This window comes from Amblyomma americanum, chromosome 1 (assembly GCF_052857255.1).
Source record: "Amblyomma americanum isolate KBUSLIRL-KWMA chromosome 1, ASM5285725v1, whole genome shotgun sequence".
In the NCBI taxonomy this organism is placed as follows: Eukaryota; Metazoa; Arthropoda; class Arachnida; order Ixodida; family Ixodidae; genus Amblyomma; species Amblyomma americanum.
The window spans coordinates 60826994-60844461 of NC_135497.1; the positions used below are offsets into that span (position 1 = coordinate 60826994).

The 17468-nt window shown below is 50.4% G+C and overlaps 1 protein-coding gene across 2 annotated transcripts in view; it reads left to right on the top strand.

The window, feature by feature from the left end:
• LOC144112865 (uncharacterized) overlaps positions 1 to 17468 on the top strand; it is a 565400-nt gene that overhangs the window by 202013 nt on the left and 345919 nt on the right. For both annotated transcript variants that reach the window (XM_077645681.1, XM_077645682.1), the window contains exon 2: positions 10884 to 11076. In XM_077645681.1, the coding sequence (XP_077501807.1) occupies positions 10906 to 11076 (171 nt within the window). In that variant the 5' untranslated portion in view covers positions 10884 to 10905. The remainder of the gene's footprint in view (positions 1 to 10883; positions 11077 to 17468) is intronic.

Sequence of the window (17468 nt, forward strand, 5' to 3'; positions counted from 1 at the left end):
GATTCTCGAAGGTCGCACAGCAATAGTGTTACGTCGCCCCTGGGGAGCCCCTGCGTGCGCGATCGTCGTTATGCGTTTGTTTGTGACGTCTCCACTGCGTCTCGCGAGGAGCGCCTTCGGTCGGCGAAGAAGAGTCTAGGAGCAGCGTTCCCCAGCGTCTATTCCCCGCGGCGCGCCTGCCGGGGCTTCGGCGTCTTGTTTCGGTAGTGCACTAAAAGCCATTCGGCGATCCAGTGGGGGCCGGAACGCGTGCCCGCCTCCGAGGACACGCCTCGGGACCATCAACGGAAAGCACTCGGCCTGGCTCTCTTCGACGAGCTATAGGAGCGACCTGTAGCCCTACCCCTCGCCTCTTTCTCTTCGCGCTTCTTTTTTCTGTTTATCATTAATCGGAGGTGCGTGGAGCAGGCGGTAGATAGAGGGGGGGGGGGGGGGGTGCTCATTTTGAGCTCGCACACGTCATTTCGGCTGTCGTTGGGCGAAGGTGCCGCATTAAATTTAATGGCTCATTAAGTTTCCGCTCTCCGCGAGCGGCTCGCTAACAAGGCGCGCCACCGCCTACGGCAGCGTGGAACGAGCCGGGCTCCCTCTTTGTCGCTCGCTCCTTCGCTACAGCGCTCGCTCCCACAGCCTCATCCCGTGTTGCTGGACTGCCGCCGCGGCGCGCTGCTCTCTCGGACAATGTGGGGGCGGAAATTTCAGTTTTAATTCTCTCGCTTGGCGATCGCGCCCGCTGTGCAATGTTGCCCGGCCTCGGCCCCGTTTCCGCGCCTGCCGCTGTGGCCTACTTGGTATTGCTGGGCTATTCGCAGAAGTACCATCGCTCGCCATTATTACCGCGTTGCTCAGCGGCCGCTCGCTGTTTCAGTGTTGCCCCACCTCGAGGGCTTATCTGCTTCTGGCAACGCCGTTACGGTGTAAATATTTGAATGCCCTACTCTGTCCACGGCCGAATGCTTCCCGGCTTCTTGAAGAGGGCATAAATAATTCGGCGGTAATAGTAACAGTCTTTCTCCGTTTTACGCACTTTTATAACAAAAACTCAGATCGCCCTATTTTTTTGTCAGAAAAATAATTAAGAATAAATTGATTACAATCAGCGTACATTGTGCACACGACCAATTCGAACGCCCAAAACTCGCAGAACTTAAGCGCAGACTAAAGACTTGACATTTGCACTCCGTGACAACACCGGCAGCAATTTAACCAGGATCCAGCCGGCAAGTTCAAGGGCTTTTTTTTTTTGTCGCCTGTGCTCCTATACCAACCTACAATGGAGAACGGCTGAAGCGCGCTGGTTTTCCAGCACACTATAAAAAAAATTGAGAGGATCTGCTAACGTGTCGGTAATAATGTGCTTCTGGAGAAAAAAACAACAACTTGGCTCACGCTGCACCTAGGGGGCGACCGTCATATGCATCTCTCACGATGACCGTCGACAAGAGCTGGCGCGAGGGAGCAAGCAAATGTGAACGCCACGAGTGAAAGTCGCCGACTTTTTCGCCGAATGGTTAGCCCACGACGCGCTCAGCCGCTCGTTTCCGCCGCTGCAACCGAACGGGTGTCGACGGGGACGGAGGCCGGCCGTAAACAGGTTGACGTCGCCTCACGTGCGCGCATTATGGATCCGCGCGCGCCGCCGCCGCCGCCGCGTCTGGTGGCCCTCCCGGCGCTTGTGACAAGGCGGTCGCTACGGTGTTGCCATACGGGCGACGCTCCCCTCTCGCCGATATCGATCCCGGCGAGCGGCACGTCCTGTCTGTCCCGCCGGCCGCGCGGTGGTCCGAGGAGGGGGGCTAATTTCACCCATGCAAATGCGGGCCCCCCTGGCTTGCCTAAGTCTCCAGGACCGCTCCGCACAGACTTTTTTCTCGCAGAAAGACGACAAAAGCGCCCAAGTGCAGCACAAACCCTCCAGCCGTGCGGATGCTCGCACTGCCGCCTTTTTGTTTGCTTTCCTTGGAGTTCAGTTTTTTTTTCTTTCTTCTCCGCCCCTATCGCCCTGCGGCGAATATCGAAATGTAAGGGCAAAGCCACCAGGCAGCTATCTATATTTTCCCCGCCATTTTTTCCGTCCACATTATCGCAAAATAACAAAGTTCAGCCCTCCGAACTTGCACGGCGTCTACGAGGTACCGTTGAAAAGTAACGTATCTAGCACTTGCTGACATTGAAAACAGGCACAGAGCCCTAGGTCTCCAAATTTTTAATTATTGTCGAACAACCTCCGAAACGCCCCGCGGATCTGCGCAGCTTGTGGATTTACTTGGGACATGAAGCCAGGCGCACTGCCAGCATTCTTCCTGGAAGCAGAGACCTCCGCGTGTCTCTCTAGGCGCTTTGAGCAACCCACTTGGGAGTCTCCATGATTGTCTTGAACTGTTTGACGGAGCGACGAGGGGAGTTTGACGGTACGCGTGGCAACTGAACGAGCCGAATTCCTAGCGAGTTAATTTGTTACCGCGTGGTGTACCAAAACTTTCCGCTAATGACTTCCACTCAGGTCTTCTCTTGGCGACGCCGGCGGTAAACTAATGATGTACAAATGACGTACCTTTCAAGTGCAAAACAGGAAATGGGCGTTGCCTGGTAGGGGCTGAATCGTGTCACCGTGTAAAGGTAGTGGGACACGGGGGGAAGGGCCTGAAGGCTAATACGAGTGTCGCACTCGACGCTGGGGTTCTCTTTGCTGAGGGCTCGAATATTTCCTCCATCTCCCGTTTCCTTGCCTGGAGAAGTTTCTGCTCATCTAGTTTCCTCTCCTCTTTTACGGAAGTTGATGTGGCTTAAAGGAACGTTTCCGGGCACATGCGCAGCACGCTTCTGAGAACGCGATAGACTTGCTTTGAGAGACCTGTCCCACCCCGACGCTTCCCGCTCCCATTATTGAGATTTTGCTGGCTGCTTTACACGTGCTGATGGGCCAGAGTCACTGCTAGGTGCCCAGAAAAGGCGCGGTCTTTTACCTCCAACGAGACCACGCGTGGGAATAATTGCAGGGCGCCCTGTGAGACGAACTTCAAGGCTGGCGAGCGTTAGCCGACGGTTTGAGTAAAAATAACGGCATTCGCATCATTACTCATCCCAGCTCACAGACAGACACAATTTCTCCGCTGCAGGTTCCTCTACTTGAGGTAACGGGTGACGGTATGAAGCGTTGCATCGAACAAGGGCGCGACTGCAAGAAACTCGCCTGTAATGTCAAGAGCCCATTTTATCTCCCACGTTTCCTTCGACACCAGCCTTATTTCTTTAGCATCACGAAGACTGACTTTGCTTCGTAAATGTTCATTTCTGTAAGAAAAAATATTTAACCGTTACGTTCAGGTAGCAATAATGAGTCCGCGAAACGCACGTGGGAAAGGAAAGCAGCATTTCGCCCACTCAATACCAGTCGAAATATTTTCAGATTGCCCGCGGACATCATCATTATATACCGTAATACCTGGATGGAGAATTTTGTCAACTTCATTCTTCAGGCTGCTGTGAAACTTATTTGACGTTCGTACCATTCTACTTCATTTTTGTTTTTCTTTATTTTGTATAGACCCGCATAGTGCTTACGTTTCAATAATGGGTGCTAGGCAGAAATGTTAGTAAAAAAACGTTAGTAAAAAAAAGCGCGACATTTCACTGTAAAACGATAAGCACCAGCATTAACATTGAAATTCTCGCACACAGCTTACTCTAAGCAAGAAGTGCCCCTTCACCACGACCGACCCAGCTCCCATTTGGTCCGACGCGGGTGTCGGAAAGAGGAAGAACAGTGTCTGGCAGGGTTGCAGAGAGGCTGTAGCTCGTGTCGGCGACCCCGTCCCCAGCTTACGACCCGGTATAGTCTGGGCCAAGCGGTCACGCTGAGCTCGCGCATACGGAGAGATGCGATTTCGCCGCGTACACAACGCCGCGCCATCAATATGCGCCACTTGGTCGGAGCTCGGCCGACGCGCTCTGGCCAGCCGCAGCATCGAGGTATGCGCGCTATGCCCGCGGCGAGGCCACGCTGATCGGGTTGCATTGATGAGCTCTCCAGGTCGGCTTCCCGTAGCCTCGGCCAACTGGAATGCGGAAGGAGCGGTGCCCCGAGAGAGAGCGGCGCCGAGAGAGAGCGGCGCCGGATGACTTTGACTGGCCCGCCCCCGCCTCGAGCGCCAAGAATGTTGGCCAAGTCCCGTCGAGACACCCACGCTGCTTTCACTGCCGCAGAGGCGCTTCTCCGCATCCTCCGGGCTGCGCGCCCGCTGGCGCCCACGTGTTCCGGACGTGTTTTTCTCCGCTGGCCGCCCGACGAACAACTCGCGGCTCCCGTCTAACGATATAGCCTCTGATGGATGCCCAACGTCGCTCTAGCCGCGCAGCTGAGTAAGCCCCTGCAGTGAACCGGGCACGCCATGATATCTCGGCACTTATCTCGTGGCGTGCAGCCGGAGCTGCTGCACCACAAGATGCGAAAGCAGCGCTTGCGATCAGTGACTCTGCTGAATGGAGGTGGCAGGAAGCAGGCGCAACTCGACGTGTATTTCAGCAAATTGCGACGCACTTTATGTGCGAGTGGGCTCGCATCCAAGTTTTGCTGTCATTTCTGAGAGCTTTACCGCGGGTACGCCTTACAGCGAGAAGAAAAATGGTGAACAACAAGAAGAGTGGAAGGCTATAGGCGCTCGTAAGTCACTAAAATCGCCCACTATTTGCTCCATGTGCGCAAAGCCAACCTTTCAGGGGGATGGAAATAAAATTTACTACGCCTTCGCTATTCTGCCTAAGCCACTTAACTCGGCGACAGCCAGCGCAAATGCTATGTTTTTGAGAATCTATGCATCCTTCCTCCATCTTTTCTTTCGCGGAACGGTTCAGGTGTCCGCCCATCCATTCGAGTGATACCGCCCCTTTAAACCGCTTACAAACCCCCAGACCCGTGTCGGTGACCACGAAGGCTACGCTATGCGGGAGACATGGCCTGAACGCGGGTGGAACACGCGTGGTCGACGGCGGCCGAAAGTTGGTCGCGCGTCTATCAGGGGTGCCGCGACTGTGTTCCAAGGGGCGCATGTACCCACTTCAGATGCCCTCCCAAAAAGGACTGACGCTGTAAAAGGTCGTGGTTGTAAAACTGCGACGGAGAATAAAGAGCAAGAGTTCGTAGCACTGCTCTCATTCCTTGGGGCCTGTATCTGCGATGCGACGCAACCAAGTTAACTGTCTACTTCACAATATAAAAATGCATAATATGTCCAGTTACTGTGGCCACCAACCCGTAAGGCAAGTTTTCTATATGTAATACTAGAAATATAGGCCTAATATCACTATGTGCAGCAAAAGAACGGGCGTTGATCTGGGTAATTTATTTAATATCAACAAAAAACAGGCATGAGCAACGTAGTGACAGTGGGAGAGATAGGTTTATAAGGTGCCCACAAGAAAGTTCCACTTTGTGATGACTCATTGAACCTGTGAATCGGGCTATAGCGCTGTAATTTGTTTTCACGGTGCTTTGTAATGTTTTGCCGAGCAGATTACATAATAGAGGCATTTCACAAGAAATATAAAACGAACATAGTTCGGAAAGTTTTTTTTTTCTACTCTGACTGCGTCAGATGCAGGGTTTCAGAATTGATTTTTAATACTCCTCGTCGAATCGTACCATTTCTTTAGAAAAAAAATTTGCAAACTGGAGAGACCCGTTTTTCTATATTCGTAGCTGTTCCTGTTTTTCCTCATTATGTTGGGAACGCGGATATATTTATTATCGCTTAAGATGTAATTAGGGATTTTCTGCGCCTTTAGTACTTGCTCGTCTATTGTGAGTGCATTTAATTTTAAGCCTTCCTCTCTGCTACAATTTAGAACGAGTAAATCCACTCCACATTTTGTTCCCTTGTTTCCTTTTTTTTAGACTAGGAGGCAAATACTGCATTGGCTCTCATTAAGGGCGCGACCTTTGCAGAGCGCGGTTTCTGGTTATGGTGTAAAAACCGCGGCGATGGCTGTCTTATGAAAAGCTGCTTCCTTCACCTTCGAAAACGCTGAGAACAGCAGGTGTGGTATAGCGAGAGAGGAAAGTACACGACATCATCAGGTGCACAGCGAAAGGCACGGACCGTTGTTTTTTTTTTTTCTTTCATGTGTCCTCCTTCTCCACCACGCCAGCCATGCCCTTAATTGACTCTCCATAAGGCTCGCGGCCCCGAGCCATGCGCGCCCTCTCGCTTTTATTTCTTCTTTGTTCAGGGCAAAATAAAACAAACAAACAAATGCAGCATTAAAAACACTCCTTGAAAGGTCCTTTATCTCACGCTTGGCAATTTACGTTGCTGCGCCTCGGAGCTGAGCATAACAGAAACAGGGAACCGTCGGGGGGGGGGGGGGGGGGGGGGGGGGCTCTTTCTCGTTTTTTTTTCGTTTTTTTTAATTTGCAAAGGCAGTCGTGTCGAAACGATGAAGTCGCTCCGAGACGGATCGTGTTTGCTTAAGCTGTTTGCCATAGGCGCTTTGAGCGCGTTTTGCTTGTCGTGAAAGACCGCGCGAGGGCGCGTATTCTGTATCCAAAGAAGGGAGGGGGGAGGGGATTTCTCGAGTGTCGGTATTTACAGGCGCGCTCCTTTTACGCCTGCAATTTGTAGCCACACACGAGCAGGCACCGACACTACCTGGACAGAAAAGTGCCGCGCTCACGGGATTCACCGGTGTCGACTGAAGCTCCGTTACGCTGCAGTGGCTCAACGCTTCCTGAGAAACAAACCAGCTTTTCAGGCTGTTTCCTTCTGCAGTAAAATACTTGAAACAGAAAATCGTGTGAGCATCCGGCGCTGTAGCGCACCGAAGGGGACATCTGGGAGTGCATCATATCTGCAATCATTTCACCTGTCACTGGAAGAGGGGGACTGGGGTCACAATCTGAAGAGCCCAGCAACGATATCCAGCATATATATTACAGCCACACCTGTGACGTCTCCTCTGCGGCTTGCTTCCCGACAGGAAAGCGTTTTTTTTTTCGTGCCGCACCACAATTTCTTGCTAAGCGTTCGTCAAACACGCATTTTCCACAATACATTATGCAATGCAGTAACGAACTCTGCCATACGAGAACCGTGCTACTCACGACAGTTGGCCACCTGTCGAGTGCCGGAATTTTATTATTTGTACAGAGACGCGAGCAGAGATTTGCCTGCGTTGCCACCACCGACACAAATCTGCGGGGTCTGTGACAACTATACTGACGCAGTAATTGCACAAATGTGTATTTTTTTACGCGTTCTAATTAAAAACAAACCTGCACGTTGCCTTTAGGTCATGGAATCATTGGTTTGTGCCATTTATGGAAAAGCTTAAGCGCAACACGTTTCTGCTAAGCTTGCACCACGCCAGCGGCAAAATTTATGAAACCCGATCTCACCATATTGTCATAGAGATTCGAGAAATATGTGAAGCCGAGGTATGTCATTGCATTTGTGAACAGCAGGGAGATCTAGGGTGATTTTGAATTCGATGCACTCCTACTGTGTGTTTCTGTCCGTGGAATCACAATTCTTGTGCAGTCTGTGGCAAAGAGGAAAAGCGAGGCCTTGTTTATTGCATCGTGCTGCCTCATGTGTGCGGTCTCTTCGCCGCTTCTTGAGAGCCCAGTTAGTGATGGATTTTCCGCTGTAACACTGTATCGCTAATGGAAATAACTTTTTAGAATTTTTTTTTGGAGAACAGACTACTCGCTGGCAGCACTTAAATGATTAAATTTCGCTTCCAACTACCTTGTAATGTGGCGAAACCAAAGCAGCTGACGCTTTTTTTAGTTCTAGTTAGCGCTCAGTGTTTTACGCACCTATTAATATATTTTTTTTAATCTTTACTTTATATTACGACGTGTATGCTCAAAGGAAAAAACAAATTCTGATGCCTCTCTCTCTTTCTTTCTTCGCTTCTTTTTTCGACCTCTCATATCATTATTACCCGCCGCGTTGGCTTAGTGGTTAGCGCGCTCGGCTACTGAGCCAGAATAGCCGGGTTACAACTCTGCCGTGGCGGTCGCGTTTCGATGGAGGCGAAACGCAAGGGCACCCATGTGCTGTGGAATATCAGTGCACGTTAAAGATCCAAGGTGGTCAAAATTATTCCGGAGCCCTCCACTACGGCAGCTCTTTCTTCTTTCACTCGCAGCTTCCTGCCTTTCCTCACTTCGCGATTAAGGTGTCCACCGATAAGTGAGGAAGTTACTGCGCCTTTCAGTTCCTCAAAATCAAGCAATTTCATATGATTAATAGGGCTATATATATATAAAAGATGAATGCGTGACGCACCCCTCTGCGTTAAGCAAGATGGACCGGAAAATAAAAAAAAAAACCTTAATGGACACTCGGGAAGTAGCAGGAGCCTCCTGTAAGCTCGTCGTCAATTTAGTTTGAGCAGGCGCTTCAACTAACCTTCCTTATCGTGTAAATAGTTTAACGTCAGCCGTCGGCAACAAACATGGTGATGGCTTTTAGGGAGCTTAAGACCGGCCTGAAGTTCTGATACGCTCCTTGCAAATGTTATTCACAGCTGACCGTTACTCTCTTGCTCTGGATTCTTTGATTAAATGTTTCAGATCTGCTGTGGCTTTGTTTTGTTAAATTACGATGTATTTTCAGTGCTTTTTTGATCAATGACACTAAAGGCACCTGCCATTTTGCGAAGAAAAAAATAGCTGATAAATAAAGGTTCATCCGGTGCGGTGGGGTGAAAACGTCGGATAACTTCATGCACACCTTAAAGAGTGCCGCTTGATCAAATATTAACGTTGTTTGATTTAAAACGCATTAGTGGGAACGTTCTGTGTAAAGCTTGTTATGAAGTCGTCTCAGTAACCGCAGAGGTTGCTGTGGAATGTCGTTGGTTAGAGTCAAAGTATGCGCGCTTTTCCTTCGCCCCTGGTCGAAGGGGCTCACTAGGGTTTGATTTTATATCGCCAGATACAGGGTTGGTATATAAGAAGTAGCCAGTGCTGTATGTACACGGCTGGATGCACGTGTTTGGAACGCTCCAACAGCGCGTTGCATTGTATGTATACCACGTATACATGCTCAACACAACTTGGGTTTTTTTTTTTCATTCATGAAACTGAACAGCGATACACACGAAAGCACTTAACAACACGGCATTGTTTGCAGACCTAGGAAATTGGCGTGTAAGGCCACCTCACTGAGTAGTGTACTGTTTGCGCGCTGCGAAAATGTATGCAGAGCATTGTGCAGAGTAAACCATGCTCTTTAAGCGCGAACATGGCTCTTGGTGCTCGAAGCAGCGCAGACGCCAACGGGGAATTCGCGCAGGCGCAGACAGCGCGAGGGGCGGGGCGCAGAGCCTTGGCGTGAAGAGCATTTACCTTATGCGTGTCATGAAAGTGGTCGTCTCTGCTTCACACCAGTGCCATAAGCTTGTTGCGCGTCCAGGTGATTCAAGGTATAGTTGCAGTGCTGTCACTGCCAAGTGGGCGAATCCGAAATGACGGTCGAATTGATGTTGCGAACAAATGCGGCGCTCCTTTTTTTTTCTCACCTTTGCGAAAAGCAAAAAAAAAATTCTGATGGTAATGGGAAATTCCTGTTTTCCGCACTCACAACCAATAGTCATTTTATTATGAAATGAAATTTTAAAAATCATAAAAGAGAGAAAAGAAGGCGTCGTATAAAACAAGGCCAAGGCCAAAAAGATGAAGTGAAAACAAGAGCCGCAGCAACTTTTTCCATCTAGTCCGTCCACGCTATAGCACATCACTCGCCTTGAGCCTTCCGTTGTGGATTTTGTGTCCCGTCATGCACGCGCCGACGCTGGCGGTGACACCCCGGCAGTGTCGGCGGAATTATTTTCGAAATTGCGTACTCATCTTCAGTAGCGCCTCTGTCATACGAAACTTTCACCTAGACATGATTCCTTGTTGAGTATGTACTAATTAGTTGCGTAATGACTTTGCAGAAATAGCTTTCATTCATTATCTTTTATCTCTGCTGGCTTCCCATAGGTAGGCGCTGGCGGATTTTCAGTAACAATGAGCTAGTCCCCAAGAAGCTTCTCAACACACAACAAGCTATTGCGATTGGCGTGAAGCAGATGACGGCTTCGTGTGACGTGATTCGCGGCTATGCGGCGCGCCCTAGCGGACGACGCCTGCGCCGCCGCGCCTGTCAGTTTGCGCGGGCGCTACGCGCTGCGCGGAGCCTTGTTCACGCGAAGCTGATCCACCTCTATCCATGTACCGCCTCTTACAATGTGTGTTTCGAAGCTTGAATGACGCTGATTTCACACGTCGGAAAGGACCAGGCTACCTAAAAAAATCAGTCTGACTTTATCTTGCTTAGCGTTACAACGGGCAATCCTCCTGCCATGCAATCAGATATCCGGACGCAGGATAGTAAGGAAGAGGCCCGTTCAGTGGCTTTTTACATCAGACCATTCCGATGTAGGCAGCGCCACCTGAATACTACATAGGAAGGAAAATTGAGGAGTGCGCGCATATGTTTAGGTCGTGGGAATGTACAGACAGCAGCAAAAGTTTGCGTGATGCAGGTGTGCGGAAATAAAAATTTGGATCGGTGCCGTTCCGCAATCCAATGACCTGAAATACCTGCTGGTATGATGGAACGTATACATCCTCCATCTGCTGGTAACATTTGGCACCAGGCTACTCGGTGGCGAGGCGGCGCTGCAGTAAATTTGTTCCCTAGCTCACGCACGCTGTAATGTTTCGCTCTCGACCATACACGTGTGCCCGAAGCGCACGGTGATTCCTAATTTCACCGTAGCGCTTGCGCGAATACAAGCGACACCATCCGCGCGCACATCACCGATGTGTGCTGCGGCAGCCCTTGCTGGGGCACTGCATCGCGCGCTTACTGGTGCCTTGTTCAACGCAGGCGGCCGCCGCGTGATGCCTCCATGACGTCGTGGGCGGCCATGTCCGGCTCGGACTCGCCGCCGCGCGAACCCGAACCGCCGCCCGAGTGCAGCAGCTCGGCAGGCTCGTCGGCGTCTCCACTGCACGCGTCGCACCAGTACCGCTTCGGACTGCACAATGACCTCGGCAACTTCACCGCCAAGCCGCCCAAGGTGAGCTTCCCACCTCCTATCTCCGCTGAGCGCATAGCACGGACGCCGGGTTCGACGCGCCCTGAGGCTGGCCCCGAACAGCCGATTTTACTGGCGGTTTCATAGACAAACGTGTAAATGTGCCCAAAGGCGCTGGTGCTGTCCTAGCGGCGACAGCAGCTGCCTTTTGTTGGTGGCGAAATGGGGAGACACCCGTGTAGTGAGTTCTAGGAGCACAGTAAAGAGCCTCGTGTGGTCAGCATTTGCCCAGAGACATCAACGCGGTGCACTTCATTGCGCACACTATTAGATCGATCGATCGATTAATCAATCAATCAATCAATCAATCAATTGGTCGGTCGGTCGGTGTGGAAATTGGAAGGAATGTTTTTGCCGGATACCTACGTGGCTGCATACTGCGCAATTAGCCTGCCTTGAATTGAAGTAAATCTTATCAGTTCTTGTGAGTTTTTTGAGATCAGGAAATGACGTCACCCATGTATTTTCGACGCTCACAGCCTTATTGGTTATTACCCTAACGAACGCGGTCGTCTTTGTTGTACGTAAGGAAGAGAAAATATTGCTGAACATTACCGCAAAGCACTGCCAATCTGTTGTCGGAAGCACTGCTGGTCTTTTCCTTTTGCCTGAAAAGCGAAAAACTGGACGCTTTGTACAGAAGAAAATGGGTGGGGAGAGAAGCCAGCACTTCAATATGCTAGCATAAAGCGGCTCAAGTCGAAACAGCTCGCTAAACGCGCTGAAACGCGCACGGCGTCAGGCGCCGTCGCCGCCCGACGTCGTGGAATCAAACGTGACTGCGCAAGAGTTGTTCTCCGAACGAGATTATGCACTCCCTTCCGCACGGGAGCGGCTTATTTGTGTAACGAGGCAGCCGCCGGGTCTCTGCGGCACGCCACGCGGTGGGAGAAATCTGGAGTGAGGCCCCGAGGCACAGCCAGGTTGCCTCCTGGCACGCGGCGCGCGCGTGTCGTCCGCACAAATTCGATTAGGACCGACGGCTGTGTGCGTTCGTCTTGCGCCCCAGGCTGAGGGAGACGCGTGTCGACCCCCCCCCCCCCCTTCAACATGGGCTGCTCCGCACGCGCTCCTTCTATTCGGCTGCAATTGTGCCCAGCCCTCCCATCGCCGAGGGCTCGTGGCGTCGGAGCCAGTGCTGCTGCCGATCGGACCCGTTCTTAGCTTACTTGTGATTGGACCGATTCCACTGTAGCGGATGGGTGGCTCAGAAGCACTGTAGCCATGGCGTTCCGCTACTGAAATGAGACCTCATGCAGCTGCCTGTGGTGGTTGGAATTGATACGGAGCGCTACATCACAATTCCCCTGGTGTTGCATGCAGCTTTAGAAGGAAGAGTTTTACTACTTGCAGCTGCTGGCTACTGGCATCAATCTCTGTTTCCTGCATGAACATGCATGCGATTCGTTTTTAACTGTTAGCTTACCTCTTCAAAATTGCACAGATGTAACTCGCTTAAATATTTAAGCATACGACTATCAATATAGGACTATTCTTACCATTCGTGCGAGGTGCTCAAGGTTGAAAAGTTAGTTCTGAAAAAAAAAAACGAGTACATGAGAAGAAGCATTGGTATCTTCTTGGGATAGATTTGTTTCCGTGTACGTAGTTATAGAACTGTAGAAGTGTTCCTCTTATTTCACAACTTCGTGTACAATTTGAAGCCGTTGCTGCGGAACCGCCGAAAATGGAAATGATTTCCGACGTAATTACTGAAAGATGAGCGCCATTGCTTTCTCTTTTCTTAATTATCAGAGTGTGCTTTGTTCTAGACCTCAGCTCAAATCAACGAAACTTTTGGGGATTCTTCTACCCTCCATACTTACCCTAATGTACACGTATACATATTGGGGTCGTGAATATTATTAATAAGTACTGTGAAGAGGCCCTCTTCCAGCTCGCTTCCATCGTGGCGCTCTCCAGCTGGCAGGTGCGCATGCAGTTGCTAGCGCCTTTAAATATGTCGATTTCTGTTGTTAGATTACCTTAAGAACCACAACTTTTGACAGTTAACAAACTATGAAAAGCGGGAAACACTGAATCTCACAAGTAAAGAGGGGGTTTCATTTCCAACTACTCATTTTTTGTAAAAGCTGGGAGCCAAATGAGAAACATAAGAGAAAGGAAGGGGCGAGCTTAACCCAAAACCGTACCAACTTCGCTCTAATGCCTCAAAATTTTTGCGTGACAATCGCGTTATGATCGATCGAAATGGCTTCTATACGAAACGAAGGGAGCGCGTTGCGCAATTCAGCCAGGAAAGAAAAACGAATTTAAACAAACACAGTCGCACAGCATTGATTGACCGCTACGAAAAAAAAAATATCTGCCTGAATAAATACAAGGAATAAATTTTCAATCAACTCTACGTTTCTGTAGCTCTAAGAAGAACGCGCAGGGCGTGAAATTAGCAGCGCTTCTAGGCCCAATAGGACAACTGGTTTCGGCGAATTGCCCCAGCGATACCGCCCTATTCCGGGCTTCCTCGTCATAAGCTGGTCAACCCTGTCCGCACGCCCTACCGAGCTGCTCAGCCAGCGCGGACCTTATATGCTCCCCGCGCGCGTTAGTCCGGCGGGGGCGGCGGGGGAGGCTACCGGATAGCTTGGCAAACAGTGCGCATCCCCCTCTTTCGCCTGTCCTCCTTGGCCGGCCGGCGCTTATCTGGGCCGCCGTAGAGACCGGCTCGTTGTTTCCCCAGCCGGATGATGAAGAGCTTTCGACCGAGCCGCGGCTCGTACCACGCGGGGGGAGGGGGGGGGAAGAATCAAGGGAGGTGCGTGCGCGATAAGATTGAGATATTGACCGCTACTGCGGCGAGTTGTCTCAGGCGTGCCACTCCAAGGGCGCCGGAGAAGAGCGCCACAAAAGCGCGCGCGACTTCGTGGGCGTGTCTGCCGCCGGACGCGGGGGCTGGTGGCCAGCGCCAGGAGATGGCGGATGCCGAGCATGCTACAAAAGATTGTATGAGAACGGGGCAGACTGCTATAAGGGAGCAAAAGGAGCTTTCATGCTCAGAGAACGTATGGACTGTTTCCTTCTTAAAGCACAGTAAAATATTTAAACCCGGGTGTAGAGAAGAAAAGAATTGCGTAAGAACAAACCGATTGTTAGACTAAGTATTTCGGAGGCTCTCTCAGCACCGACAGCTGAGACGTTGTTGGAACGAAGAGGAATGTCATGCGCTCACTTTTTGCATGAGGGCATCGGAATATATTGTTCTGCTTGTGTTTAGTTTCATGGCACGTTTGGTTTAAAGGGGGAATAGAACGATACCCTCAATTGTTTGAAAGCTCGCACTGCCCAAAGTAACTCGAAGAATGGCGCAAGATTCGATGCTCGGCGTGAGTACCCGGTGTGAACTGTGCACCGGAAATTGTGGTTTTACGGAAATAATTAAGTATCGAACGACAAAATTGCAAGCAGTGTCGCGCAAGGCAGCCAAATTCGCAGGGCAGGAATGTTGTGAAAGCTCGCAGTGCGAAATCTGGATACCATTCATTTCACAGAACAAACTAAATCTCAAGCAACTGGGAACAATGTCCGTTGCACGAATGCTACTTAACTATTAAGCGTAACGCGATTTGACAACTTAGTTTCTGCTTTCCTGTCCCTTCTTAACCAGCGGTTCAACTCTCCTCTGATCGGCTGTCGAAGATCAAGGCTTTTCATTATAATATTGTGCTATGCTACTTTCTCTTCTCTTATTTTTAACTTTAGCATTGATTCTTCCTCACGCTGGTAGCTCTTAGGCTCCCGGCAAGATATGTAGTTTAGGTTAGGTTAGGTTAGGTTAAGTTAGGCTAGGTTAGGTTAGGTTAGGTTAGTACTGAAGCGAATTCGACTTCGCATAAGTGAAGAACTCAGGCCCGATGTGTTCAATCATACTCCCTCCTGGGAGCTTTTCTTCATGGGCGCGAAGAGTAGCAGCATTTTAAGATGTATTGTGGGTGCAAACTTCGGGAAGTCGTGAAGTTTGCGCCCACAGGGCATCATAAACAGCTTCCAACCCGCACAGCTTTCTAGCATTTAATGCGCCATTAGAGAAGCTCTGAATTGATCATTCCACGTGTGAACTTGGACTCTGTTGAATCGATACACCATTGTATACATGCTTGGCCAGACTTTTACAAAGCATGCAGCGGCCATCTAACTCCTACCACGCGTGCCAGGCGAAAATAAGTTACTGTGATATGAAAGTATCTCAGATGCGTCCGTATCAATCTTGTACACGTCACAGGAAAGAAGAAAAGGGAGAGGGGGTGCGACGCAGGTTGTTTTTCCCGATCACCCTCTCGCCACCAATAGTTAACTTAACTGCCACCTGCCACGGCGGACAGGTTTGCTCATAATCCGGCGGGCAGGTTGTGATGACGCCACATGGCCATGTGACGTAGGTGGCTCACCTGCTCCCCAGGTTGCTTCTCTGGTGATTTTTCGAGTATTTTTTGCTCTCGGTAAACGACGCCGATTTCTGCGACCCGAGCTCGTTAACGCTATCGCTTTAAAACGGCGTTAGCTCGCTTCACTCTGTGGTCATGCCGACCTGCTTCGTCGGTCATCCTGTTCTCCCGACGGCGGGCTTCGACGCTGCAAGAACTGAAGGGGGTGTTCGAAGCTGCTACCGCAACACTTATCGACATACTCCGCTGACCCGTGGCAGTAGGCACAGGAAACTCGCCCGAGGTGGCGGCTCAGTTGAGAGGCACACACGTACAGCAATGTTCGCTGCAGACGGATTAAGGGGAGACCATAGAGTTTGGTTTCTTTGCTTTTATGCTTCTTCAAAGAGGTCCATTCCGGCACTAAGCCGACTCCCTTAATCCGTCCCGAAGAGTAACGGGGGGACCGCGACGAGGGGGAAAATCGTTGGGGCCCTGGCTCGGGAGCCAATCTCCGGCGGCGCAGACGACGGGCTACTACGTGCCGGGTCGTCGCTGGCGAGCGCGATGTGCCGCGGCGCTGTGCTCGCGGAGAGCCCCGTGGCGTTGGCGGTACGCCGAGCTTTACGCGCGTCATTAATCTCGCCCCCGTCATTCATATTGCACGTCTTTGTTCCGGCATCACGTAGTCGATGTAGGCAGCTGGGGACACGTTTCGCGGCTTTTGCTTGCTCAGCTCGCCAGCTCTCCCCCTGACGTGTCCTCTATTTTATTTTCCCCTCCGATTTTCTCAGCCCTCACCGAGAAAAGCTATGCCGCTAAAGATGTGTCTTCAGGCTAACCTCCTCTTGCCTTCCGTCTTCTTTCTTTTCGTCGTCATGCAGCTATGACACGGGTCTCCAAAAGAAGGGATGCCCGAGGAAAGATTTCCCGCCCGGCGTAGTTTTTATCTCAGGGAACTCAAGTAAGGCTGTAGTTAGGGCTAACATTATGCACGAAAGGACGGCACACCAAAAGTCCTAGCGAGGTGTCGCTCGTAGCTAGACACGTGTTACGCGTGCAGGATACAAGCTGCGGTGCGCAAACCGCGCACAGCACTGACTTTTGACCGAGAAGGCATTTGACTGACGGTCATCACAATTGCTTCTTAGCTCGTCCTTACAACTTCGCTTGTGCAGCGATGCCTATAAAACGCAAGTTCCTCTTGTCTTCTGCCCTCAGCCATGGATAGGAATACCTGTATGCTGCGAACAGCGTATTGTAATCTTTTTTTTTTGCGTCAGAAAAGACGTTTCTTAATGTCGCTCGTCGACAAAGGGTAACTGCAGAAAGTTTGCGTCTTGCTGATTCCATCTATAGTTCGAACAATAACCCTGCCATGCGCATGCAGGGAGACCCAGCAGTCAGTGACGAAGCAGGGGAAATAATTCATTCATAAAATATGTTTTTTTTTACGCTTCACTTATTGAAACGCTTTCTGTTCGAGTAGGTTGAGTGGGTTGTTTCTTTCAAGAATGGTGGACAGAATTTCTTACTCTTCGACGAGCCACCCTTGACATAATCTTGCGGTCATTTCTGACTTACTACGAGACCAGCATGTCATCCTTTTATAGGCACTCTGTGTCCGGTTTAAGGCGAGTAGGGCTCGTGCAGCACCGTTTTTTAGCTTTGCAGACGAAATAAAGATTGTTCTACTGAAAACTTTTATGGCGTTTTTTGAGCATTAGATATCGCATATTACCCTTTCCTGAAGTAAAAACAAATAACCAGTTAGTTTAGTTTATTTTAGTTTAGGCGCAGTGACTGTCTCATTTCGCGGTGGACACGTCAATCGCGCCCTTGAAGAAGCGATGAAAGAGGGAGTCAAAGGAGAAAGAGAAAAAAGAGGCGCCCTAATGGAGGGTTCCGGATAAGTTTCTACCAACTGGGATTTTTAACATGCACTGGCACTGCACAGCACAAGAGCGTTTTTGATCCTTTCGCCTCCATCGA